The 26,214-nt window shown below is 37.6% G+C and overlaps 1 protein-coding gene across 3 annotated transcripts in view; it reads right to left on the bottom strand.

The window, feature by feature from the left end:
* LOC127415020 (GRIP1-associated protein 1-like) overlaps positions 1 to 26,214 on the bottom strand; it is a 73,018-nt gene that overhangs the window by 33,737 nt on the left and 13,067 nt on the right. The window contains exons 10-24 of one of the 3 annotated variants that reach the window (XM_051653476.1): positions 24,739 to 24,786; positions 24,492 to 24,523; positions 23,177 to 23,224; positions 20,068 to 20,167; positions 19,704 to 19,781; positions 18,057 to 18,155; positions 16,158 to 16,292; positions 15,268 to 15,363; positions 13,631 to 13,843; positions 13,252 to 13,365; positions 12,460 to 12,537; positions 11,829 to 11,924; positions 8,802 to 8,858; positions 8,332 to 8,431; positions 4,546 to 4,679 (exon numbers count right to left, since the gene is read on the bottom strand). In XM_051653476.1, the coding sequence (XP_051509436.1) occupies positions 4,546 to 4,679; positions 8,332 to 8,431; positions 8,802 to 8,858; positions 11,829 to 11,924; positions 12,460 to 12,537; positions 13,252 to 13,365; positions 13,631 to 13,843; positions 15,268 to 15,363; positions 16,158 to 16,292; positions 18,057 to 18,155; positions 19,704 to 19,781; positions 20,068 to 20,167; positions 23,177 to 23,224; positions 24,492 to 24,523; positions 24,739 to 24,786 (1,428 nt within the window). The remainder of the gene's footprint in view (positions 1 to 4,545; positions 4,680 to 8,331; positions 8,432 to 8,801; positions 8,859 to 11,828; positions 11,925 to 12,459; positions 12,538 to 13,251; positions 13,366 to 13,630; positions 13,844 to 15,267; positions 15,364 to 16,157; positions 16,293 to 18,056; positions 18,156 to 19,703; positions 19,782 to 20,067; positions 20,168 to 23,176; positions 23,225 to 24,491; positions 24,524 to 24,738; positions 24,787 to 26,214) is intronic. The other 2 variants (XM_051653477.1, XM_051653478.1) reach the window with 2 other exon arrangements.

The following is a 26,214-nucleotide window of genomic DNA, read 5'->3' as shown; positions in this document are numbered from 1 at the left end:
CACAAATGGGTCTTCCAAATGGACAATGACCCAAAGCATACCTCCAAAGTTGTGGCAAAATGGCTTAAGGACAACAAAGTCAAGGTACTGGAGTGGCCATCACAAAGCCCTGACCTCAATCCGATAGAAAATTTGTGGGCAGAACTGAAAAAGTGTTCTGACATTTCATATTCTTAAAATAAAGTAGTGATCCTAACTGACCTAAGACAGTGAATGTTTTCTATGATTAAATGTCAGGAATTGTGAAAAACTGAGTTTAAATGTATTAGGCTAAGGTTTATGTAAACTTCTGACTTCAACTGTATTATGTTTAATTACACATAATAATACAACTTGCATCTGCACAGACAATTAAGCAAAAACACAAAGGAACGCAAGGGTAACTAAGTTACATGCTAGTCCGAATTGTAAATTGAGTAAATATGCCACAAACGTAACAGAAGTGCGCTATAGGTAATGCACTATCCTAAACAGTCTCTTAACACAGAAAAATAATAACAGACTCAAAAGCATGATTAATTCACAACATTGAATTCATTTAGCATTTTATCGTCAACTAAAATGAAAAAACAAAATCTGAGTAAAATGGTTTAAAATGTATTAATATGGCATAATGTAATATTGATTAAATCTAAAGAGTATTTTCCTCACCAGAAAAAAAGACTATGATGAAAACAATAAAATGTAAAAATTAACACTGGTATCGCACAGGTCTACCTGGTGGACCAGCATATACTGTTTACCAGCAAAACTTGACCAAGGAAGTCTAACTGCTTAAGGAGCCTGATGGGGATAAAAGCACAACAGCAAACTATGATGGGGACTGGAATCCAAAACAAAACAGCAATCAAAGAAAAGAAAGAAAATCATACAAACTGTCCAGGCAAAAACCAACCAGCTATGGAACAGCTTCTACCCACATGCTTTAGACTGCTTAATACAACCTAAACATTGCTCAATGCTCATCACTAACCATTTGTTGATATGAATTATATATTTTACTCCACAGTTTTTATTGAATCCTGTGCTACTTTCCTTTTATTATCTACTGCTACTTTTTATCTATTTATAATTTCTGCATAATTTATTGTATTGTTTTAACTAACTTTTGTTTTTTTATCAGAGCTTGTGAGAAAAAACATTTAATTGTCAACAAGCATAGCTGGCTGCTATATTTGTTGCACATTTGACAATAAATAAAACCTGAAATGATATGAGGGTGAGTGCATGATTAAAAAGTCAAAAATCTTTTTTGAGGGAACTATCCCTTTAACCAAAAGGTTGTAGTTTTGAGCCCAACAAAGGGCAACCAATTAATTACATCCATTGTGCCCTTGAGCAAAACACTTAATCCCAAATCACTCCAGGGAATGACTGTCTCTCTAACTAAACATGTAACTGTTCAATTGCAATGAAACATATGTCATGGGAACAAATTCCACCAGCCCTGTTTGTGTGGTGATTCTATTCCTTGTTTCGGCACAAGTTGGTTCTTTTCAGGGCATTTCAAGTGGCTGGAGGAGATCTAATCAAATGAAGGTCAGCTCATCCCAGAGATTGTCTTAACCGTCCCCTGTGTGTGTATGCTCTGCATCCCTATGATTTTCCCTCCGGCTTAATAAATGAGCTTCTCTTGCTGAAGGATAAGGATAATTCGACTTAAATACAACTTACGAGTGACTTTGTTTGGCTCCATTATGATGATTCAACAAGAGCCTTGACAATGTTGAATGTCAACTAGATTTTTACATTTTCGGAAAGTGGTAGAGTAAGCGCAAGAGTGGTGCTTGCCCATGCAAAACTTGCCAACTCGTTACTAGGGTGTTGTGGGTGATTGCTATGCGATTGCTAGTGTATTCTGGATGGTTTCAAGGTGATTGATTGTGATAAGAGCCCACCAAGTCTCTCTGATATTCTAGTATTTAGATATGGCTCGGAAACCTTATTCAATTCTATAGGATTTGCATGTTTTATTGTTCACCAGCAGTGTTGGGGCTAACTCGTTATAAGTAACAATTATATGTCAGATTCTTTTTTTTTTTTTTTAGACCATAATATCTGAGTAACTTTTTAAATAAGTAACGGGTTGCTTTTGTACACCTCTCCTTTCCCTGTATTGCGATAAATCAGGAGTAAAAGTGTGCAAACTTCGGGGAGGAGACATTGTAGTGTGCGCATGACGGGTATTGTAGTTCTAGAGAGTATGAGCCATGCTTATCAGCGATGGACAGAGCACAACAAGTCTTCTTTTAGCCCACCCTGAGATTTATGTTTAAAAACGGCAAAATATTGCTGGTAAAGGAAAGTAAATCTGAACGCTTCAGTGGAATCCAGTTGTACTCATCATTTGCAGCGGTAGTTTTTTTTGTGCACTGGAGCTTACATGAGCAGCAGTCATAAACTTTGCCGTTGTCATGAGTCACAGCAAGAGTTAAGAAATGTGTCCTCATAAGGCAACATTTTGTCAAAAATGTAACACTCGGGTAAGTGAAACTTTGATTCTCGCGACTGATTCATGTAGGCTGCATTTAAAAGTGTGTAAACACACATTTTCGTGGTATAATATAGCACAGGCATAACCCCAGAGAAGTCTTCCCGTGGCCAAGGCATGATTATACAGTTACATACAACGTGGAATGATCGATGACTGTTTGTGCATCCGAATTGCTTTGTTTTAAAGCTGCCTGTAACTACTTCTCTAGGATCAGTTTGCATCCGAACTGCTCTGTTAAAGTCTTTGACATTCAACATTTGGTTGAGTGAAATGCGATTGATTCATGTGTAAATACATGCTGAAAAAAATAAAAATAAATAAATAAATAAATAAAAATCAGTAAACGTGTTTAGGCAGAGGGATTTATAAGACTAGTCTTCCACTGGCCATGATATGATATACAGGATGAAATACTCGCTCAATTCATGGACTTATAAAGCCAAACTGCTCTGTGTTACAGCCCCCCGAAACTGGGAGAATGGGATGAGAAAAGCTGACTCCGTATCAGTGGCTCCAAGCAACGTTCTACATTGATTGTTTAAGCATAAAAATTTTATTCATTTCTTAAAATATTCTACATTCTTGTTTTATTATAAACAAGTAATGTGATTTGTGAAACATACCGTTTGTAATACATTTTGGTAGCAGTAAAAACTATTCCATTCAAGTTGTATCAACATGCACGTTTGCAGTAGGATGTCTGTAGTACACATCGTGGATCAACTCAAAACATGCATGCACTGAGATGACTTAAGTGAAAAATATTCATTTATTCATCAGACTTATTCCTTGAACATGTTAGGTTGGCATTCCCCACTGAATTCTATCCTGACTTCTGAAAAACATCTCAAGTTGACTCTGGCATTGTCAATGGGCACCGCATATGATGACATATGATGAAGGTTCAAGAGCTGGATTTTGCTGCTTTAGGTAAGACAGTGGTTATTCTTCATTATTTATGTTGGCTGCCATGTCGATGGAAAACGAATCATGCATATTCCTATTATTGAGTCTTTACAATAAATAAGACATGAAGACCTACTGACTGTAGACTTTCCAAATATCTGTTTGTTTACTATGTTGTTTGGACAAGAGTACTGTCCAGTAGCTAGCATGACCTGTAATGTCTCTTATTTGCAATGCATGGCTTATTTATATGGAATGCATAGTATATCAGAAGAGAGAGTGGCTGTGAGAAAATAGTAATGGAAAAATAACGCAAAAGTAACGTAACACTTTATATAAAAAGTAACTTTTTAATTAATTAAGAAACTTTTTTTAAGGAGTAACGCAATATTTTAACAAGTTACTTTTAAAAGTAACTGTGATGAGGAGGAAGGCGTGGCCAGGGTGTGAGGTTGCACACCTGGTGCTGTGTTGCCTAATCAGCGGGAGGGAGATAAGGGAAGAGCCGGGGACGCCAGAGAGAGAGAAATCTAGTGCTTTGTTTTCAGTTTGATGTGCTAATTAAAGTCTTGTTGATTGTGGATCCGGCTCCCGCTTCCTCTTTTCCCGACTGAACAGAGATCCTTTACAGTAACGTTACCCAACACTGTACGGCAGGCAAAAATCATAAGTCCAATAGCTTACAAAAGTAACATAACGTCTCTCCACAACAAGCCGCATGATTTGAGGTATCATTCATGTCCGTAGCACAAACGATGTGGCATGAGTTACGCACGAAGTCTACTACTTAGGGTTATAAGTTTGTTCAAATCCCTAACCCAAAAATATGAGCAAAAGTATCAATAGCCAGTATCAATAATCCTCAAAGGACAAAACGTTTTGCGAAGTTTCTGTTTTGTAAAGAAAATTATTTTCCTGCACTAAAGCACACTTGTGTCCCTCAAGGTACTCCCAACATGCAATGACAAATATATCATCTTTGCTGCCCTGTTTATTCAGAGGCACAGTGTATAGAATTTACACTGTTCAGGAGTTTATTAATGGCTTCTGGAGGACAGAAATGCAGTGGAGCTCTGGAAAAAGGAAGCGTCAGTTGTGGCGAATGTATTTGTGAATGTCGCATGAGCCCCAGTGGGCGGCTCTACCTTATTGGTGCTGGGAGCTGATGCCCCATCTTTCATGATCTCTCTGTAGCTGAAGGAGGAAATGCTGCTGCTGTCACCCGTCTGCTGTGTACGGCTCGGGGAACTGATCTCTGACAACATTAGCTCCTCCAGACCTGCAAATATACACACATAGCAATGAGAGGAGCATTTTAACAACTCAGTGGAGACTAGTAGAAAAGTACCAGCACATCTCCTCAACAAACCATACCTTTTGAGGTGTCATTCATGTCCGCACAGCGTTGTGGGACTAGTTATGCGCCAAAGTTTAAACTTAGGGTTTGGGGTTCGTTGAAATACTTACGTATGAATAGTAATAGAGATGCTGCATAAGTAAATACTGTTTTTAGAGAAAGAAAATTATATTGAATAGAACCCATTAAGGTAATCTAAATATATTGTGCTAAATTGTTGTCTCTCTCTTCTTACAGGTTGGGCCAATGAACGACTTTCTGAAAAAACACATTGTGCAGCTCTCTTTGCCAAAAAGTGTGTGTGTGTGTGTTTGTGTGTGTGTGCATTTTCCAACCCTTCTGGGCACTTGACAAAGATAAAGCTCCCTACTTTAAAATGTCTTATTCTAAACTTTCTGTAGAGCAACCATTAAACATTCAGAGTCGTTTAAATTATGAATGGCCCAAAAGAGGACTGCCCTGGCATCGGCAACAATCTACAGAGAGCAAATGCACGTATGCATGGATCGGTGGCACATTTTTAGAGGGAGCCTCCATCAAATATTTACAGCTGTGCCTCTGCCTCCTTTCTGTGTTGGGTTCGTCTCTACAGGAGTTAATGTTTTTAAGGCACAACAACCCAATGTACCCAAGAAGTTTCTTTTAAGTTGGGACATTATTTGTTGATTTTGAATCAATGTTGGGCCACTGGAACTTTAGTTTGTAATATTCTACATAATCACAATATTGAAATTGGAAGAAAAACACCTGGATTCCAGAAGGCAACAAACACATTTTTGAGTAAATATGTGCTAGACAGATGTTTTGGAGCATTTCGCCATGTCTTTTTTTTTCAGCGTTTCACACAGGAGTGATGTTTTTTAGATGCCATGCCAAGTTGAAAAGAAATTCAACTATTAAAAACATGTCTCAAGACATCTGCATTTGTTCTATTGGTTGTGCAGCATCATGTTTTTCATAAGTGCAAGAGCATGTTTGGTTCGAACAGTCCTTCATCCTGCCTTCACATCATCTTGGAATTACCATAATTACAAATTCCCAAATAGTAAAACTGATTTATATCATTGTCTAATGAATAAATACAGCTGAATATTTAAAGTTAGGATTTTTTTTATGTAAGCTCTTTTTCCCTCACTTGACTGACTGTTAAGTCGTATAAAAATAACCAGAAGTCAACATGAAATGGAATTTGCAACCCATTTTTCTTGCATAATCTGACTTAATATATAATGCAAAATTAATTTTATGTAATGTTAAGACTAAATGTATATATTTTTATATTATGTGCTGAATGGTCTCTCGATGAGTAATTAAACAGGATGATGGCTTTACCTCAAATCACACAATCTGGCCAATGAAACTGACCTTGAACCACCACATGCATGTTATTACTATGTTATAATACCTCAACACTGCTAGCAAGTGAAAACACATGCATTGAAATAATACCTTAAAATCATAATACCTATTCCCACAACTTTATCATGGAGAACCATTCAGATATTGGAGGTACAGTTGTGCTCAAAAGTTTGCATACCCTGGCAGAAATTGTGAAATTTTGGCATTGATTTTGAAAATATGACTGATCATGCAAAAAAAAAAAACTCTCTTTTATTTAAGGATAGTGATCACATGAAGCCATTTATTATCACATAGTTGTTTGGCTCCTTTTTAAATCATAATGATAACAGAAATCACCCAAATGGCCCTGATCAAAAGTTTACATACCCTTGAATGTTTGGCCTTGTTACAGACACACAAGGTGACACACACAGGTTTAAATGGCAATTAAAGGTTAATTTCCCACACCTGTGGCTTTTTAAATTGCAATTAGAATCTGTGTATAAATGGTCAATGAGTTTGTTAGCTCTCACGTGGATGCACTGAGCAGACTAGATACTGAGCCATGGGGAGCAGAATAGAACTGTCAAAAGACCTGCGTAACAAGGTAATGGAACTTTATAAAGATGGGAAAGGATATAAAAAGATATTCAAAGCCTAGAAAATGCCAGTCAGTACTGTTCAATCACTTATTAAGAAGTGGAAAATTCAGGGATCTCTTGATACCAAGCCAAGGTCAGGTAGACCAAGAAAGATTTCAGCCACAACTGCCAGAAGAATTGTTCGGGATACAAAGAAAAACCCAAAGGTAACCTCAAGAGTAAAACAGGCTGCTCTGGAAAAAGACAGTGTGGTTGTTTCAAGGAGCACAATACGATGATACTCGAACAAAAATGAGCTGCATGGTCCAGTTGCCAGAAAGAAGCCTTTACTGCACCAATGCCACAAAAAAGCCCGGTTACAATATGGCCGACAACACCTTGACACGCCTCACAGCTTCTGGCACACTGTAATTTGGAGTGACGAGACCAAAATAGAGCTTTGTTTGGAAAGGGGTCAACAAGGCATATAGTGAAAAGAATACCATCCCCACTGTGAAGCATGGTGGTGGCTCACTGATGTTTTGGGGGTGTGTGAGCTCTAAAGGCACGGGGAGTCTTGTGAAAATTGATGGCAAGATGAATGCAGCATGTTATCAGAAAATACTGGCAGACAATTTGCATTCTTCTGCACGAAAGCTGCGCATGAGACGCTCTTGGACTTTCCAGCATGACAATGACCCTAAGCACAAGTTCAAGTTGACCCTCCAGTGGTTACAGCAGAAAAAGGTGAAGGTTCTGGAGTGGCCATCACAGTCTCCTGACCTTAATATCATCAAGCCACTCTGGGGAGATCTCAAACGTGCGGTTCATGCAAGACGACCAAAGACTTTGCATGACCTGGAGGCATTTTGCCAAGACGAATGGGCAGCTATACTACCTGCAAGAATTTGGGGCCTCATAGACAACTATTACAAAAGACTGCACGCTGTCATTGATGCTAAAGGGGGCAATACACAGTATTAAGAACTAAGGGTGTACAGACTTTTGAACAGGGGTCATTTCATTTTTTTCTTTGTTGCCATGTTTTGTTTTATGATTGTGCCATTCTGTTATAACCTACAGCTGAATATGAATCCCATAAGAAATAAAAGAAATGTGTTTTGCCTGCTCACTCATGTTTTCTTTAAAAATGGTACATATATTACCAATTCTCCAAGGGTAAGCACAACTGTATATTCAATAATGTACTATAATGTTAACAAATACCTTTCTTGGAAACTTCAAAAACTATTTACACTCATTAAGCAAATGAGCCAGTGAAGCCAGTGAACTGCTCAACAACCCCTAGAAAGCCCTAGGACACAAAAAAGCAGGCGTGTCCTTTTGAATTCACTTTAGGTGGAAAAAACATGCATCGTTTTTGTCTCATTTGTAGCAATCTGCAATGGGGGCATTGCCGTCTTCATCTACTGCCTTATTTATGTACAGCTCTGCATATTTACTTACCTGCTTTTAGTATTTCATGCGAAAATACTATGTGTGATGTAAAACCACAGCAGAACCTATCATGGTTTAAATCACCTGAACGGGTGATCTAACCACTTTAAAAGGCCTTACTCCATGTACTTAACATACAACTGCTTTATTCAGGGATGGAGGGGTCATGTTTAAAATTTTAAGGAGTTTTTCACCTGTCCTGGTCTTAGTGTTGGTTAGAATCTCCTGCAGGCGCTCCTGGAGTTTATCAGCTCTCTTTCTCTCCAGATGGAGTTGCCTCTTCAAGTCTTTCAGCTGCAGAAGGGAAAGACAAGAGGGATTTACCTGACTGATAAACAGTGCCAAGAATTTAAAAAACATAGAGCCAAAACTTGATTTCAGTGATCATCAAATCCTAATTTATTGAACGAAAATTCTAAATATCTTCTGGGGCTGGAAATAGACACACAAAATTGATTTGCTGTCAAACGAGATTCCATCAGTGACATGGATATGGAACAGAGCGTTAACGAAAGTTGATCGACCCTCATCAATGGAAGATCTGGTTTCAGGTGTGCTGGTCATCGATTGGGACTCTTTTAATTCACTTTCTGGGAAATGAAAAAAGGGAAAGCCCTGACTCATCTTTTTCTCCTAGCTGTGAAAGATTGTGGGGGCTTCTTACCGCCGAACTGCCTTTTTTCTCCAGGATTCTCTGGCCATCCACTGTGTCTTTAATCTCCTGGAATATACATAAATAGTTTAGTTTAGTTCTGTTTTCAATTATGTTTTAATTTTAATACCACTTTCAAAATTACTTTCAGTAATTGTATTTTTTTTTTATTCAAGGACACTTCTGTTTAAGTTTGATATGTTTTAGTGTTTAGACTGGCAAAACCTTTTAGTGGAACTTTTAAATACATTTAAAAGGTGTCATTTCTGTGCCAGTTTTGAGCACCAAATGAAACTGCAAAAATACATTTCAAGCCGGTTTCCCAAACACTACCCCCGTCTGCCATTGGTTTGCGTTACACGTTCTGATGTTAATCGCATTTTAGCGCAATCATCAATTTAACATGCCATATAGCCATCTCTAGGTGGTCATATTACCATTCCGACAACATATGAAAAGAGCTAGATTACATTTTTATGTTTATTGTTTGAGTTTTGCAACCACTATTTTATGTTTAGATTAGTTTTGACTTTGTTTACTTTGTGCTGTTTTATTTTTTACCGATAACTATTGGTATCGGTACTGGCAGATTTTGTTCTAAATAATCGGTATTGGTACACTGATTTTATATCAGTGCAACCCTATTTTATTTTTTATGGATTTTTTTTTTTTTTTTTTTTTTAAATCAACAGATTTTATCTTAGTTTCAGCATACAATATTAACTATTACGGTGAAAAAAATGACAAAAACACACACACACACACACACACACACACATAACATCAGAAGAAAGGCGGTCCCAATAAACTCTCTAATGGTTTGACAAGACAATGCAACATAAATTTTGCTGTTCTGAAAATGCTACATCACCAAGCAGCTGGTGGTAACAGATGCAAATGCTACCAAGACCAGATTGTGTGCACATTCTCTCTCTCTCATGCACACAGAAACAGAACAATCTCATCACCCTACTCACACATCGGTCTTGAGTAACATTTCAAATTACTTGTGAGCTTTGCTAAAAACAAGACTATTATTATATTTTTTCTATAAATAATCAAACTGCTAACTCTCATGCAGTATGGGATGCTTTCAAGTGTTAGGGGTCATGAGATAAGCTACTCTTGGAGGAAATCAGCTGATCAGAGATATAAATAAACTGAATGTTACTTTGGATGCTATGAGTGAAGAATTAAATATTAAATTGAAGACTAAAAAAAAGGAATTAGAATTATATTATTTAAAAAAATTATTCAAAGGTCAAAAGGCAATTTGGATGAAGTAGGGAGATACATTTTCTACATTTTTATTTGAAAAAAAATATACAGTGCATCTGGAAAGTATTCACAGTGCTTCACTTTTTCCACATTTTGTTATGTTACAGCCTTATTCCAAAATGGATTAAATTCATTATTTTCCTCAATATTCTACAAACAATACCCCATAATGACAACGTGAAAGAAGTTTGTTTGAAATCTTTGCAAATTTATTAAATAGAAAAAAAGAAAAAAAAAAGAAAAAAAAAAATCAAATGTACTTAAGTATTCACAGCCTTTGCCATGACACTCAAAATTGAGCTCAGGTACATTCTGTTTCCACTGATCATCCTTGAGATGTTTCTACAACTTGATTGGAGTCCACCTGTGGTAAATTCAGTTGACTGGACATGATTTGGAAAGGCACACACCTGTCTATATAAGGTCCCACAGTTAACAGTGCATGTCAGAGCACAAACCAAGCCATGAAGTCCAAGGAATTGTCTGTAGACCTCCAAGATAGGATTGTATCGAGGCACAGATCTGGGGAAGGGTACAGAAAAATTTCTGCAGCATTGAAGGTCCCAATGAGCACAGTGGCCTCCATCATCCGTAAATGGAAGAAGTTTGGAACCACCAGGGCTCTTCCTAGAGCTGGCCGCCTGGCCAAACTGAGCGATCAGGGGAGAAGGGCCTTAGTCAGGGAGGTGACCAAGAACCCGATGGTCACTCTGACAGAGCTCAAGCATTTCTCTGTGGAGAGAGGAGAACTTTCCAGAAGAACAACCATCTCTGCAGCACTCCACCAATCAGGCCTGTATGGTAGAGTGGCCAGACGGAAGCCACTCCTCAGTAAAAGGCACATGACAGCCCGCCTGGAGTTTGCCAAAAGGCACCTGAAGGACTCTCAGACCATGAGAAACAAAGATTGAACTCTTTGGCCTGAATGGCAAGCATCATGTCTGGAGGAAACCAGGCACCGCTCATCACCTGGCCAATACCATCCCTACAGTGAAGCATGGTGGTGGCAGCATCATGCTGTGGGGATGTTTTAATAGTCAGGATTGAGGGAAAGATGAATGCAGCAATGTACAGAGACATCCTTGATGAAAACCTGCTCCAGAGCACTCTGGACCTCAGACTGGGACGAAGGTGCATCTTCCAACAGGACAACGACCCTAAGCACACAGCCAAGATAACAAAGGAGTGGCTCCGGGACAACTCTGTGAATGTCCTTGAGTGGCCCAGCCAGAGCCCAGACTTGAACCCGATTGAACATCTCTGGAGAGATATGAAAATGGCTGTGCATCGACGATCCCCATCCAACCTGATGGAGCTTGAGAGGTCCTGCAAAGAAGAATGGGAGAAACTGCCCAAAAATAGGTGTACCAAGCTTGTAGCATCATACTCAAAAAGACTTGAGGCTGTAATTGGTGCCAAAGGTGCTTCAATCAAGTATTGAGCAAAGGCTGTGAATACTTATGTACATGTGATTTATTTCATTTTTTATTTTTAATAAATTTGCAAAGATTTCAAACAAACTTCTTTCATGTTGTCATTATGGGGTATTGTTTGTAGAATTTTGAGGAAAATAATGAATTGAATCCATTTTGGAATAAGGCTGTAACATAACTAAATGTGGAAAAAGTGAAGCACTGTGAATACTTTCCGGATGCACTGTATATATATAAATAAATAAATAAAAAGGGGGGTGAAAACACTCCACCAGAGCCACAAGGAAACCAGCAGTGCATTACAAATGAATACATTCTGCTCTCATACCTGTTTGAGTTTGCCGATTGTGCTACCGAGATCTTCTCTCTCTTTCTCCATCTTTGTCACTTGCTGTTTGACTGCCTCCACCTCTGCAGCTTTATCCTAAAATATTGAAGATGAATATTCTCTTCAGGGTTGAAATGCACACATGCTGCACACGTAATCTAGAGTACTAAAACCACAGAGATAATGAAATTCTGAACAGTTGAAGACAATATGAAATCAAAGTTTACTTTCTTAAAGAACAAATAGTTCACTTATAGTTGTCTCTGCATATTAAGCTGGGATAAGATCCGTATTTTAACAGCGGAAAACAAAATCACTTTAATTAATGTTCCTTGTCTTATTGTGCACAATTCCCCAGTTTACATTATTATAAAGAAACCAATACTTGCGAATGGCATTTCATGTCATTTTTTCAGCTATACATTAGTGTGTGAAATATGTCAAGCCAACATCCATCAACTCAACAAGACATAACAGAATAAAGCCCACAGGTGGGAGATTTCGAAGACTTGAATTTGTATTAAAATAATAACTGCATCATATGCACAAGTCCTCAAGATGAGCTGATGTACATAAGGGACTCAAGAAGATAAATACGAAATGTTTTAATTGTCACACACTCTAAATTTACCTCCAGCTGGATTGTGTGTTCTTTATGTAGTCGCTGGATCTCCTCTGCATGGTCCAGATTGTTCTTTTCCATGGTCTCCTGCTCAGAACACACACAAATCACATAATTAAGCATCTAATATATCGCCCAGACTTGTGACAGCGACAGTTTCAGATTAATGCAAACACAGAATTAGAAGACATGCTTTAGTTTGTAATCTAAAAGTAAAGCCACTGAAAGACACTGTGCAATCCTTTGCACCATTTGGCTTAAATGGCGATTACTGAAGCTGACTACCACCCCTGGAGTCGCGAGTTCGAATCCAGGGCGTGCTGAGTGACTCCAGCCAGGTCTCCTGAGCAACAAAATTGGCCCGGTTGCTAGGGAGGGTAGAGTCACATGGGGTAACCTCCTTGTGGTCACGATTAGGGGTTCTCGCTCTCAATGGGGTGCGTGGTAAATTGTGCGTGGATCGCGGAGAGTAGCATGAGTCTCCCATGCTGTGATTCTCCACGGTGTCATGCACAACGAGCCACGTGATAAGATGAGTGGACTGACTGTCTCAGAAGCGGAGGCAACTGAGACTTGTCCTCCGCCACCCGGATTGAGGTGAGTACTAAGTAGTGGGAATTGGGCATTCCAAATTGGGAGAAAAAGGGGATTAAAATAAAAAAAAATAAGAACATAACACAAAAACACAAAAAACAACACTGACATCAAGTGCTCAGAAAGATACTAATGTACTCAGACTTGAACAACAAAGACAAAGACCGCAGTGCTCTGCAGTGTAAGAGAGCTGTAAACACACACTACCTCTGCTTCCTTGAGTCTGCGCTCAAACCAGCCCTTTGTTCCCTCCATAGACTGAACCTGAGCTTTCAATTCCTCCACATACAGCTGAAGACCCTCCAACTCTTTGGTACGAGCCTGAAAAAAAGAGAAGCATTTGTAAGTAGTAATTTAAGTAGTAGTCCAGTGTCTGAAGGTGTTCACACTTGGTTTGTTTGAAGAGTCTGAGATTGTTTCGCAAGAATTTTGGCCTAAATGTGAATGCTCCAAACAAACTTTAAAGTGAACCGAACTGAGACCATCTCAGGGACTCCACCACTACAGCCTCTTCTATGATCCATCCACCTTCTCCACCACATTTTGGACTCAATAACCATTAGTTTTCCTTAAACATCTTCCTTACTTTCTCATCTCGTAGCTGTGAGCGGATCTCCTCTTCTGTGCGGTTCTTCTGCTCATGGAGGCCGCGGAGCTCCTTCTCGTAGCGTGCCCTGATGCCCAGCACCTCCTTCTCATGCTGGAGACGTACATCGCTCAGTTCCTCTTTGTGTCGAGACTTCGCCTGTGCCATCTCAATGGCCAGTTCATCGAGCATCACCTTTCGCTTATCTGCAGTCTGGGAGAACAAAAGCAGTCTGGAGATGAACTTCAAGAATCACTATCTAGAACATCCTGATTGGGTTGGTTGTAATAGATTTGAAATAGAAATTTGGTGGTTTCAAATCTTTTCTCACACCTCAATCAGAGATCATATTGTGAAGTAAAACTTGCATCCATAATTGAGATTTAGCTAGCAAGAAGACAGTTTTTCTTTATATTAAAGGGATAGTTCACCCAAAAATGAAAATTCTCTCATCATTTACTCACTCTTATGTCATTCCAGATGTGTATGACTTTCTTTCTTCAGCTGAACACAAACAAAGATTTTTTGAAGAATATCTCAGCTCTGTAGGTTCATACAATGCAAGAAGTGCAGATCAAAGCACTCTTCTCTCCTAAGCGATCTTCTTTTTTTTTTTTTTGGCAATTTGCATTTTTTTGTGCATATTGCCACCTACTGGGTAGGGAGGAGAATTTATAGTAAAAAAGGTACTTAAATATTGATCACCCACACCTTTCATATCACTTTAGAAGACACAGATTTAACCACTGGAGTCGTATGGATTACTTTTATGCTGCCTTTACATGCTTTTTGGAGATTCAAAGTTCTGGCCACCATTCACTTGCAATGAATAGACCAACAGAGCTGAGATATTCTTCTAATAATCTTAGTTTGTGCTCTGCAGAAGAAAAAAAGATATACACATCTGGGATGACATGAGGGTGAGTAAATGATGAGATAATTGGCATTTTTAGGGGAACTATACCTTTAAGATTATTATAGACAAGCTTGTTTTTTCTAGACCTTTAAAGTGAACATTTAAATGAAAAAAAAAAAATTCAATGCTCTTTAAAAAAGAAAAAGATATATTAGTCTACTATGTAGACAAACTTTTTTTAACAGAGCAAAGCTTTCTCCCCAGTTCACCCAGATAATTTATGGTAACTACTAAGCTGCAAAAATGGCTCACTTAGAAATCACCATCATTATTACATTACAACCATGAGCACATTAACATTTTGACACCCACATTTACAGACAGTAGCAAAACTGCACTTTAATTCAAAGGATGAGAGTGAAGATGGAAAAAGGCAACTACATTGCTTTTTTGATGCAAGAAACCTTGACTAAAATTATAAGTAGACTTTAAATTAAATGCTTCAAGGTGTAGAATATGGCCTCGTTAATCTAAAGTCCCAAGGTGGATCTTCTAAAGCTCATTTGTGTCTAAATCCGATTGTGGCTTTTACATTAACAGAGTCATTATAATGGTCAAAAGATCAGAATATTAACTGTCTCACTAAAGGAGCTCAGATGATGAAGATAGAAATGATGAGTGCCCCTACTGTCAATGTCAATCTTTTTCCTGCTGCTGTTCGTCAACTGAATTCTGAGAGTTCGGAAAGGGGTGTATGTGTGTGAGAGAGAGAGATCATCACCTTTCTGGCCTCTTCTAACTCCTGTTGTAGTTTGTCTTTCTCCAGACCAAGTTCTGCGAGTTGCTCCAATAAGCGACTATTGGCTCGGTTTGACTCCTGAGCAGTAGAGAGAAACAAAAAATTTGTGTAAAGTATCTTTATACAAATACAACAACATATCAGAGTTATTACCATACAGCATTAAAATGTGTTACTTTTTTATACTGCATTATTACTATAGAGCAACTCTTGAAAGTGCCTTGTCATTATCCAGCAAAACATCAGCCTTGTGTTTTACATTACTTTAGATAATGATTTCTCCTGGTAAATGAAAGGAGACAGCCAGTTCAAGGGTATCAGCCAGGATGTTAAAGCTAGACCTTACAGCTTTTTAAACAGGACACACAGTACTGCAGATTATCAGTGAAAATGTTTGTGATGCATAAGTAAATTTGGCATCTCTTTGTTAATGCAAAGGGATAAATCAAATCATGTCCCATTCCGATAAACAGATGGCCCTTGTCTTATTGTTCACAATATTCTATTTAAACTTTTGCTTTAATCACTTTATTCCTGCCAGTTAAATAATTAGTGCTATATAAAGGTGAGAAATATTCAGTAACATTATTAAGTATTAAAGCAATGACATTATTATTTTAATGTGTGCTTTTATTTGAGATACAATGGATTAATAATATTTATTTTTTTAAACCCCCTAATGGGGGAGATAGTATCACTCTCACCTCATAATAATATCATAGCCTAATATATTCCTATTCAATCAAATACTGCTGTCTCATCGTACATTATTTCTCATTGAATATTGTGTTTTACTCAAAAATACAATACAGAATACAGAAGTTGTGAATGCCTTGGATGTCTTTAAACTCAATAGGCACCCAGAAACTGACCTGAAGCTGTGAGTTAAGGTCATCTCTCTGTGCCAGAAAGCCCTCCTGCTCGGTACGTCTCTGTTGAAGCTCAACGTTGAGCGCCATATTTTGCTCTCTCAGCAAATTCAGTTCCTGAGTCTTCTCGGTTTGTATCTGTTAAAAAAAAAAAAACGAGATACATCCTCAGAAAACCAAGCTTAATTTAATTCAGGCTTATTGGATGAGTGAGATCATGCGAAGAGAAGACAAATTAGAAAATAAAGAGAATGTATGTTGGCTGTGTAATAAGCTAAGAAATGCAATTCAGCAGAATACAAAATCCAATATCACATAAAGGAACCAATGAGTGCTTTTAGGCTAAATTTAACCCTTCATGCAAGATTAAAATACATTTATGTACGTGTGAGTACTTTTATACACAAAATATCCAGGCTGGCAAGGGCAATGTAAATATATAGAGATAAAAGTTTTTAATGAATAACTTAAGTGTCAAAGTGCTGTGGGTTTCAGCTCTAGCTGCCAACATAGCGCAATAATTACTCTTCATTCCAGCTGAATGAGCTTAAATAATTTCATGATTATGACTGTAAATAACTGTTAATGAATGAGTGTGATGAGGGTGGCATCTGTATGATTGAGGTGGCATTGTTAATTAGCAGATTATGAGTTCATCAACTGGAAGAGAATGGCACTAGCAATGCCAAGGTCATAGGTTGAATTCCTAGGGAATGCTTATACTGTATGTATTAACCCTTTAAGCCCTGAAGGTGTTTTTAAAGATTTCCTGTTTCAGTGACATACCCAAAATTAAAGGTTAATAACTTGCCAAAAAAACAAACAAACAAGGAGTGTTTGTTATAAAGAAAACTTTTTAAATGTTTTAATGATATAGATTATATATTCTGAGACTCTCAGCCTATGAAACTGCTGAAAAATCACAAACAAATGTAGCCCAAAATTTACTCTTTTTCTTATTTTTTAGATTTGACGTTATTTATGTCTGGGTGTAAATATGCTGGCTCCAAAAAACGGCATTTGTTTTGTTCCCAATCATGTCAACTCTATCTGAGAAAAATTTTGTGTTGATATGACAAAGCAATCAAAAATGATAGCATTACAAAAATAATTTATCAGTGTCCAAAAGCCTCTCCAAACATATAAAACATAATAATGGTACATAAAAAACTAATTACACATGCAAACACAACAATGACATGGAGACATGATTTTAGTAATGAGATTTCACAGAATGAGTGCCATTTGACTCAATGAGTCTGCATGGCACCATCTCCTGGTGGTCATGTGTAACACTGTGCTTTGTGTGGATTATCTAATGCTCTAACATCCGATTACCTTGTGTGTGGGCTCATTTGAAAGATAATCAACTCCTCTAAATAATGTGATAAGTAAGTGATATTTTATGTTTTATTTATTTTTCATCCAGTTATAAGTGAAAACGCGGCATATAAGCAACACCAACATAACTGTCAAAGAAATATACTTAGCTATTACTCGCTATATATTTTTGTCTGTGAGTAAAACAAATAGGCATGGCTATTTGATCAGTTTAATGTTTTTACTGATTGCAATGATTTGTACAGTACACATTTTCTTTAATAAATTATCAAAATGGAAAACTTCTGACTTGTCTGCAAATTTTAAAGAACTTGTTCGGTATGCATTGTAATGTAGAGCTTCTAAGCTTTCAAACAATACCTATTTTGTGTTCGTTAAGACTGTAATTGTTAATATTTTGAAGATTATTATTTTGTTTCTCATGGCAGGTCCATCCGAGCTTAGAGGGTTAACAGTTCTTATGATAAATAGCTTTTGTGTCAGACCAGACATGGTCATTTATGAAGATGATTCAGGTACTGGTGTTAATGAAACACGTCATGCTGGATTAGAATCAAGTACCTGTTCTAGGGCCGCTAGATTTGTCCTGAGAGCATCGTTCTCACTCAGCATACCCTCCACCTGCTCCTGACTGACAGCGCTCTGACACGCTACCTGTACCTCCGCCCAACACCACCCAACACCAATAAAAATGGTGAGAGAGAGATAGAGAGAAAAAGAAAGAAATAAAGGATAGATATGAGGGATGAACGAAGCAGATATTTTCATGTACAATGGGGGATTGTGGGAGAAGATAAATACAGGAAGAATTCGTCAGGGGGGACAGAAGAATAAGCCAGATGGGTGAACAAGACCAGGAGATGATAAAGAGAGAAAAAAAGCACAAAAACAAGTCAAAAGAGGAGAGAAGAAAACAGGCCAAGTTAGCAACTCCAAGTGGAAAAGGACACGCCAACAGAAGACAGCTTTTTAGAGACCCAGTCAAGTGCTTCTGCACCAAAAAAGAAGGAATGGGAAAAACAGCTCAGCAAGGTTTTATCCTTATCTGGTTGCTGCTCATTAGAGACAACTGCTTAATTAAGATTTGTGACCTAAGAGAGGAAGTGCAAGACATTTGTGTTGAAAGGACCTACAGTAAGGTCGTCAGCATTTTAAAAACTGGCCCTTCCCTCAGGGGCCCCTGTGGAGCATGTGCCCCTCAGCCACCTGCACTGAGCCCAACTAATCCTTAATTATTCAGCTGATCCTTAGCACCATCTTCCATAAATGCTCAATTAAACATGCTGCTCTCTGGGTAATTAGAAACTTCTAAAACTTCTCTTTAAGCAAAAAGTGAGAGAGGATAAAGTCATTTTTTTGGAGCTTTTAATAGTATGGAAAAGAGCAGCTGGGGCGTTCTGCAAAACTTCTTTTGTGTTGTACATGAGGGGGAGTAAATGATGCCAGAATCTTCATTTTTGGGTGAAATAACCATTTAAGACTCCTAAAAACTATGCCAAGTAAAATAATTTTGAAACTGCATCCTACCATTAAAAAAAAAAGTCACACATTTTATCCGCAGGACTATAAAAATCTAATTGTCTTCCATGCTGCTAACAAAACCCACATGAGCCTTTTATGGTTTATTTATACAACAGTTAGGAATAAGAATTTAATTGAATCTGTAACACCTATTCTCATTAAAACTACAGTAATTGTTAGCAGATTAATTGTCATCTTTCTTTCATTTGTAAGCCTCTTAGTAATCAGCAAACCAACAGATTTGGAAATAACGGTTTAATTCTCTGGAGATGTGTTAACAAACATCTGTGATGGAATACATTTTAAAGAACATAAAAAATTCTAAATGAACATTTTCAACAACTATGAATCTGTATTTTTCCCATGAGTGGTTTTGGCTATGTTTGAAATGGAAAACTAGCATACAGCTTACTGCTTACATACAGGCAGTGTATAATGGCTGTTAAAAAACAACAGTATGTAATACAGTACACAGTATGCAACACTTAACATTTCAATCATCACTATGCCTCATTGTTTTCACATGACCTCACTACATTGCATGTTTTAAGTCAGCGAGCAGTGTCCAGCTGTCCAGAAATTAATATGACTCTTTAACTCAATTTAGACAAAATGTCCAGTCACTGCGTTTTAACTTTGCAGTGCGGAAGACACTTAAAAACAGTACAGGAAGCAGACAGTGACTACCTGATCTTTGAGCGCATGGATGGTCATCTCATGCTCTTTCTGTTTACTCAGCAACTGCTCCTTCGTTTCAGCAACGTTCTGAAATCACACACACAAACCGTCAGGCAGAAAGATTCAATGCATTTTAAGTATGACAGTGATGGATGCAATAGCGTGTCTAAGGTCCATTAATCTCTGCAGACAGGCGTCAGTGCCAGAGTTTGATCCTGAAGCACTGACTGCAGTCTTTAGTGTACTCCCAGGGGTTGGCAAATGTTTATCATCATACTCCCTTAGTGGCCATACATCGATCGTCCACTGATATCTGCAATAAATGGGCTCTAATATTACAGAATTTGGCAGGGTGGACAGCAGCGGATCTCACCTGGTTGGCGGTCATTAAATCTGACTGCAATTTCTGCACACGGAGGTTTATGGATTTAAGCTCCTCCTCTTTCCGCTGTTGGATCTCATCAATTTTAGTCCTGTGGAAACAAATTCATCATAAGATATCAGATTAAATGTGACCAATGTTTGATAGGCCTATTTCCAGACAATGCTAAATGAATACTGAAATAAAACCACAAGTACAGCCAATTTATTTATTTTTTTATAGTGGAGCACAAGTGACATCATGTGAAAAGATGCAGTATAACAGAATGCAAGAGTAGGGTTGCAGAAGTAAAAATGCTAATCAAAAGCAATTTTTAGTGTTTTTGTATAAACATTTCAGGACAGACTAACCATGAGTTCTGAGGTTATTAAGCGATAAAATATGCTTCAGTACGATTTTAACCTCTTTTTTTATTATGGCACTTACACATTAGAAAAAGCTCTAACAGAGCTTTGGACATTTTGAGGGTGTAGAAACAGCCCTGTAAATTTGAAATCACAGCAAGAAGTTGGATTTCTGGTAGCTCAGCCAGAACTGTCTGTCTAAAGCTCTGATTTGCTAACACATACCTACGTAAATGTTTTCAAATTTTCACTTCTCTTTCCACTACATCCTTATGATGAATTATCAGTTAAATCAATAGATTTGCAACATTTTCAAACAATCAAGTGTGCCCTAATTGTGCAAAATACTACCCTTACCACGATCCTATAGCAAAATCTACCAATCAGAAATGTTGTTGTTACCATGAAAAACAGGAATTATTGCAATTTTCACAACAGTGAGTTTTTGCAGTTTAGTATAGTCCAGCTAGATAATGTCAACAAGCTACCTACCTAAAAGTTAGTTATACACAGGCCCAGATGGAATCTGCTGACTTTTTTTTTTTTTTTTTTTTTTTGCATTTTCTGCGGTATTTTTGAGAGAAAATCTGCAGAATTCTGAGGAAGTGATTTAAACGTAGTACAATAACACACTGTACTCCCTGTAATAGAGCTAAGAGCAATCAGTGGCGAAATCTCAGGGCCAGCAAAGCCTTCTCTGCTGGCCTAACATGACAAATAAATAAATATTTTTCATTCTGTCATTCTCAATCACCTTTCTGCCCATGTATTTTTAAATCGCTTTCCACTCTTAATTAATCTACAAACCAATAGAGAAAAACAAAAAGTTTATCCAGTCAGAATTTATTCCTTGATGCTTACAAGCGAAGCGTGACAACTGTTTCACGAATCGCATGCCTGAAGCCGAAGCAGCTCACGAGTCTAAGCTCCACCCCATCAGGCCTTCAGAATTGCCCACAGAATTCCTCAACAGTGCAAATGAATGGGCAACTAAAGTCAGATTTTCAGATTCATCAGCCAATCAGACTGATTTATTTGTTCTTGGTGGGTGTGATCTTTAGGATATGTCCTGGTTGAGGCCTTCTAGCTGGCCTTGAGTGACGCAATCACGCTTTAAGTGATGTATGTAATTTGAAAGCGAAGGTATTGCTGTTGAGAAAGAGATCCTTATGGATTTAAAACCACGAGATATTCTGCATGACCATGTGATTGCTTCATTTATTAAACAGGAAAGGAGGACTGATTTTCACTGCAAGCTAATTGGTAAGTGCTTTTTCCATTGTTATAGCAACATCAGGAGTTTTCTAAGTGTAAATTAGGCTGCTGGAGCATTCAAGTTTTGAAAAGTAGTGCTGCATTCCATTCAACTCGGAAAGTCGGATTTTACAACTTCCTACTAGGCAAAGTGCAATGAAATGCATCTTGAAGTCAGAATTACAACTTGTAGGCTCGTGCAGAAATTCTCATCTCCGATTTCGCCGAGATGCAGGGGCATGATGTCACACAAACATGTCGACACTCAGGGAGATATACAAAGTAAGTGATGAACATTCACTTTATTAAGTAATATCGATAAATGAGTTCCTTTCAACATTACATGATATTAAAGCTTGTTTAACAAACACGTGTATAAAACATGGTATATTATAATCGCTTTTGATAATCGTACACCTGTGCTGCAGCATTGTTTATCAATGGGTTGCTAGGAGACATCTCTAATGAGAGTCAAACCCCTGCTAAGCTAACGGAAGCATTGCAGTTTTGTTTCCTTAAATGTCATCTTCCGAATATCGGGGAATGGAATGCATTTATGGTCGGAGATATCAAGTAGGAATATCCCACATCCAACTTGAATGGAACGCAGCATAACCATGTACCCTGAAGAAACGAAATGTATTGCAAGCAACATTTAAATCACAAATATTATTAGATAGATTTTCCAGGTATTATAGACCTCCTTGGTAGATTCATATGAAAAATTATGATTTTTGAATGTCTGTTCGGGAGACGTTCATTTCACAAAACAGTCATGCTGCAGTTAAAATTAGGCTTGCTTGAGCATTAAGTGTTAAGTTCTGACTTTCGTGCATGGACACGTTTTTAAAATGTCAATTGGTATTATTAGCTGGCTGCAACATAATGTATGATGCCCAAAGGCATAGGGTGTCTTATTCATTGTGAAACTGTGTTTTCTTAATGGCATGAATCACACTGAAGGCTTAGACTTTAAATGCATGGCCTGCCACTGAGAGCACTATACTGTAATTGGTAGCTAAAATTCCTCATCACATTAGCCAAAATATTTAAGAAACAAAGATTCAAGGGGTAGGGGATGTGTAGAACTGCAGAGTTTTCTGCAGAGTTCTGCGTGTGCAGATTCTGTGTGGGCCTAGTTATAAGTGAGGTTGTAATGTTCTAGCATTAAAGACAAAAGTGCAATTTTCTGATATGAAAATACCTAAAAATACACAAAAACCCAGACTGATTTGTTTACATAATTCGCAATGCTTTACGGGATGAGTAATTTTTTCCTCATAAAAGACATACTTGGTCATGTACCTTTGTTTTTGTTTTTGTTTTTCAATTTTCAAACGCTTTTTTTTTTTTTTTTTTGCTTCAAATCAGTTGTTGTGGTGTTTGAAATCCCTATGGAGAAAATGAAAAGAGGGAAATACTTCTGGAACCCAGGCTGCTGAAAAAGAGAGTGTCACTGTTGAAATCTATTATACAATAACTCTGCTGGTTTATCCCCTCACCTGCTGTCATTGTAAAGTGCTTCCTTTTCAACTTGTAGCCGCTGGAAGCTGTAAAACAAGCGTAAAGAGACTTAAATCCTCCTTGGCCCTAAAAAACCCACACAGCAATGATAAATAATAGCCAGCATCTCCTGATCAGGAAAACAGTTCCAGTGTTGACCAAAGGGATGCAGAGCGGAGGCTTTCTGTGCTGATGCAGCAGTCTACTGCAAGTGCCAGCACAACAAGTTCATGTTCAGGCTCATTACTTTGACACAGTGTCTGTTGCTAAGCCACAGCTCAGTTACCACGGCATCGTGATGGAACACTACAGGCTGATGACATCACAAAGAGGGTTCTGATTGGCTGAAGGACTACGGTACAGAGGATCAGAGGGGATGACAGTCATTTATCTTGTACTTGAGGAGGTAATGTGTTTAAAATGGGACATCATCCATTAGCAATGTCTGTAAATTTGATTTGTTCTTTTATGTTTCAGCAGGTTGTGAAAAATCACTCCATCACTGTCTTTCCAAATAAATCACTGTAAGATGCAGTCTTAGGGGCAGTTCATCGAACACAGTTGACACCAGTAGTGTTGTGTTTTTTTAATTACTGTAAGCTGCATTTTGTATCCGTCTGGTAAGTATGCGCTAGATGGACATCTTTGACCATTTTGCAAAATGACAAAAGACAATGCAAAAAGACAAGAAAAGGCAAAATAGGAGCCTGGGTAGCTCAGCGAGTAAAGACGTGGACTACCACCCCTGGAGTCACGAGTTTGAATACAGGGCGTGCTGAGTGACTCCAGCCAGGTCCCCTAAGCAACCAAATTGGCCCGGTTGCTAGGGAGGGTAGAGTCACATGGGGTAACCTCCTCGTGGTCACTATAATGTGGTTCTCGCTCTCGGTGGGGCACGTGGGGAGTTGTGTGTGGATGCCACGGAGAATAGCGTGAAGCATCCACATGCGCCATGTCTCCGCGGTAACACGCTCAACAAGCCACGTGATAAGATGCGCGGATTGACGGTTTCAGACGCAGAGGCAACTGAGATTCGTCCTCCGCCACCCGGATTGAGGTGTGTCACAACGCCACCACGAAGACTTATAGCGCATTGGGCATTCCAAAATGGGGGAAAAAAGGAAAAATACGTCTAAAAATAAAGCTGCAAACTTTTCTGGACAGGAGAGCATGTTTCTGAATCTGTAAATTTTATGCCAAAAAGAAAAGTATAATTTCCAGTTTTGTACTATGGTGGAACAATTTTACATAATGCATATAACATGCATAACATTTACACAATGTAAAAATGTATGTAAAGCAACTAGAACTTACCTCTCTTGTTTTTTCTTCAATTTCTCAGAAAACTATATATAAAAAATAAAAAAACGAGACATTAATAGACATTACATCATAGTGCAATTTATTCCACAACGTACTACGGCATCGAGCACAATTAGACCAGGAGAATTTATTAAGGAAGTGACTAGATTTAATTTTGATTTCATGTTAACTTCATACTGGCATTGGCGTCGTTTTCAATGAGCAGAAACGCTTCCTGAAACAGGCACATCACACTTACTTTAGCATTCTCTTCTTGTAGTTTTGTGATTTCTGTCTGCTTGGATGTCTGAAAACAAAATACAAAAATACCCCATAATTTAACACACCTAAATTGCCAAGATGAAAATTTTAAATTACACCAAGAAAGGTCTAGGACATGGGTACTCATTTGTTCCACTAACTAATCATTTAAGAAATCGATAAATCAATTACACAATCAATTATAAAATGTTGATTTTTTCCAGTGAACACAAAAGAAGATATTGATTTTCTTCATACAATGTAAGTGAATGGTGACCACAGTTGTCAAGATTTTCAATCTTCTTTTATAGTATGGAAATGAAAAGCATGAACATTCATTGAATCTTATGTTTTACAAGGGAGAAAGAAAGTCATAAAGGTTTGGAACAACATTAGGGTAGGTTAAATAATTAACCATGATTAAATTATTTTAATTTTGGGGAGAAATATCCCTTTAACCTTTGTGTTGTGTTTGTTTGTGCTAACACCTTTTGTTTTCCCGGTCAAAAATGACCGGCCCACACAGGTTGTTAATAAATCTCTCATACTGCATATTTTATCCCAAGATCTTGCATTCTATCTTTTTGTCAACTTGTTTTTTAGTCATTATAAAAAGAAAAAAATAACTAATATATATATATATATATATATATATTATTGATAGAAGGATTTACTGAACTGAGCTTATACCAGGCAAGTGGGGGGCACACCCTGCATAAAAAATTAAATAATAATAATAATGTTATAAATTAATAACCACTTGATCTAAACAAAATAAATGTAATTTTAAAGCTTAGAATCTGGACTTTACAATGCATATAGCTGATCCTACCAATTATTAAATAATGCTTTTTAATTTGCTGACAAATTAACAGTTTTGTTCTCATAATTTGCAAATTTGTTATCACAACATTTATATTCAGAGCTGGTAAAAAAAAAAAATTGTTTGTTATATGTTATATATCAATTAGTAAAATGCAATGAGCAAATTGTTTTCACTCAGAGGCCAAACAGTGAGTATTAGTGTATGAAATTACCACTGACACATAAATATAATAAACAGTAGTGTCTTTTGGTCATGTTTTCCCATATTACTTCCTAAAACATACAGTACATATAACATAGACAATGACATATCTTACAGCAGACTATCCCGATTCTAATGAGCCCAACAGAGTATGATAAGTAGATCTTGAAATATTCCTCAAAGAGTGTACATGGAAAGACGATGCACAAAAGAGTGCTTAACACATGTTTTGTGTGTGTGTGTGTGTGTGTGTGTGTGTATGCGCACATGTCTGAGGACACATCCACATATGTGCTCATCTAAAGCACTGGGATGCTCCTGAACACTTAATATTTCTGTATTGTGTAGTCTAATCTATTCATTTACAATGGCTGGTCACTTTAGACCTGGAACAACACAGGTGTAACAAAGTGAAATAAAACCAATACAATTTTATGAAAATTTTGA

The sequence above is a fragment of the Myxocyprinus asiaticus genome, chromosome 24 (assembly GCF_019703515.2).
Source record: "Myxocyprinus asiaticus isolate MX2 ecotype Aquarium Trade chromosome 24, UBuf_Myxa_2, whole genome shotgun sequence".
NCBI lineage: Eukaryota > Metazoa > Chordata > Actinopteri > Cypriniformes > Catostomidae > Myxocyprinus > Myxocyprinus asiaticus.
The sequence above is the reverse complement of the archived record's forward strand: the minus strand, read 5'-3'. Positions and strand labels throughout refer to the sequence as shown.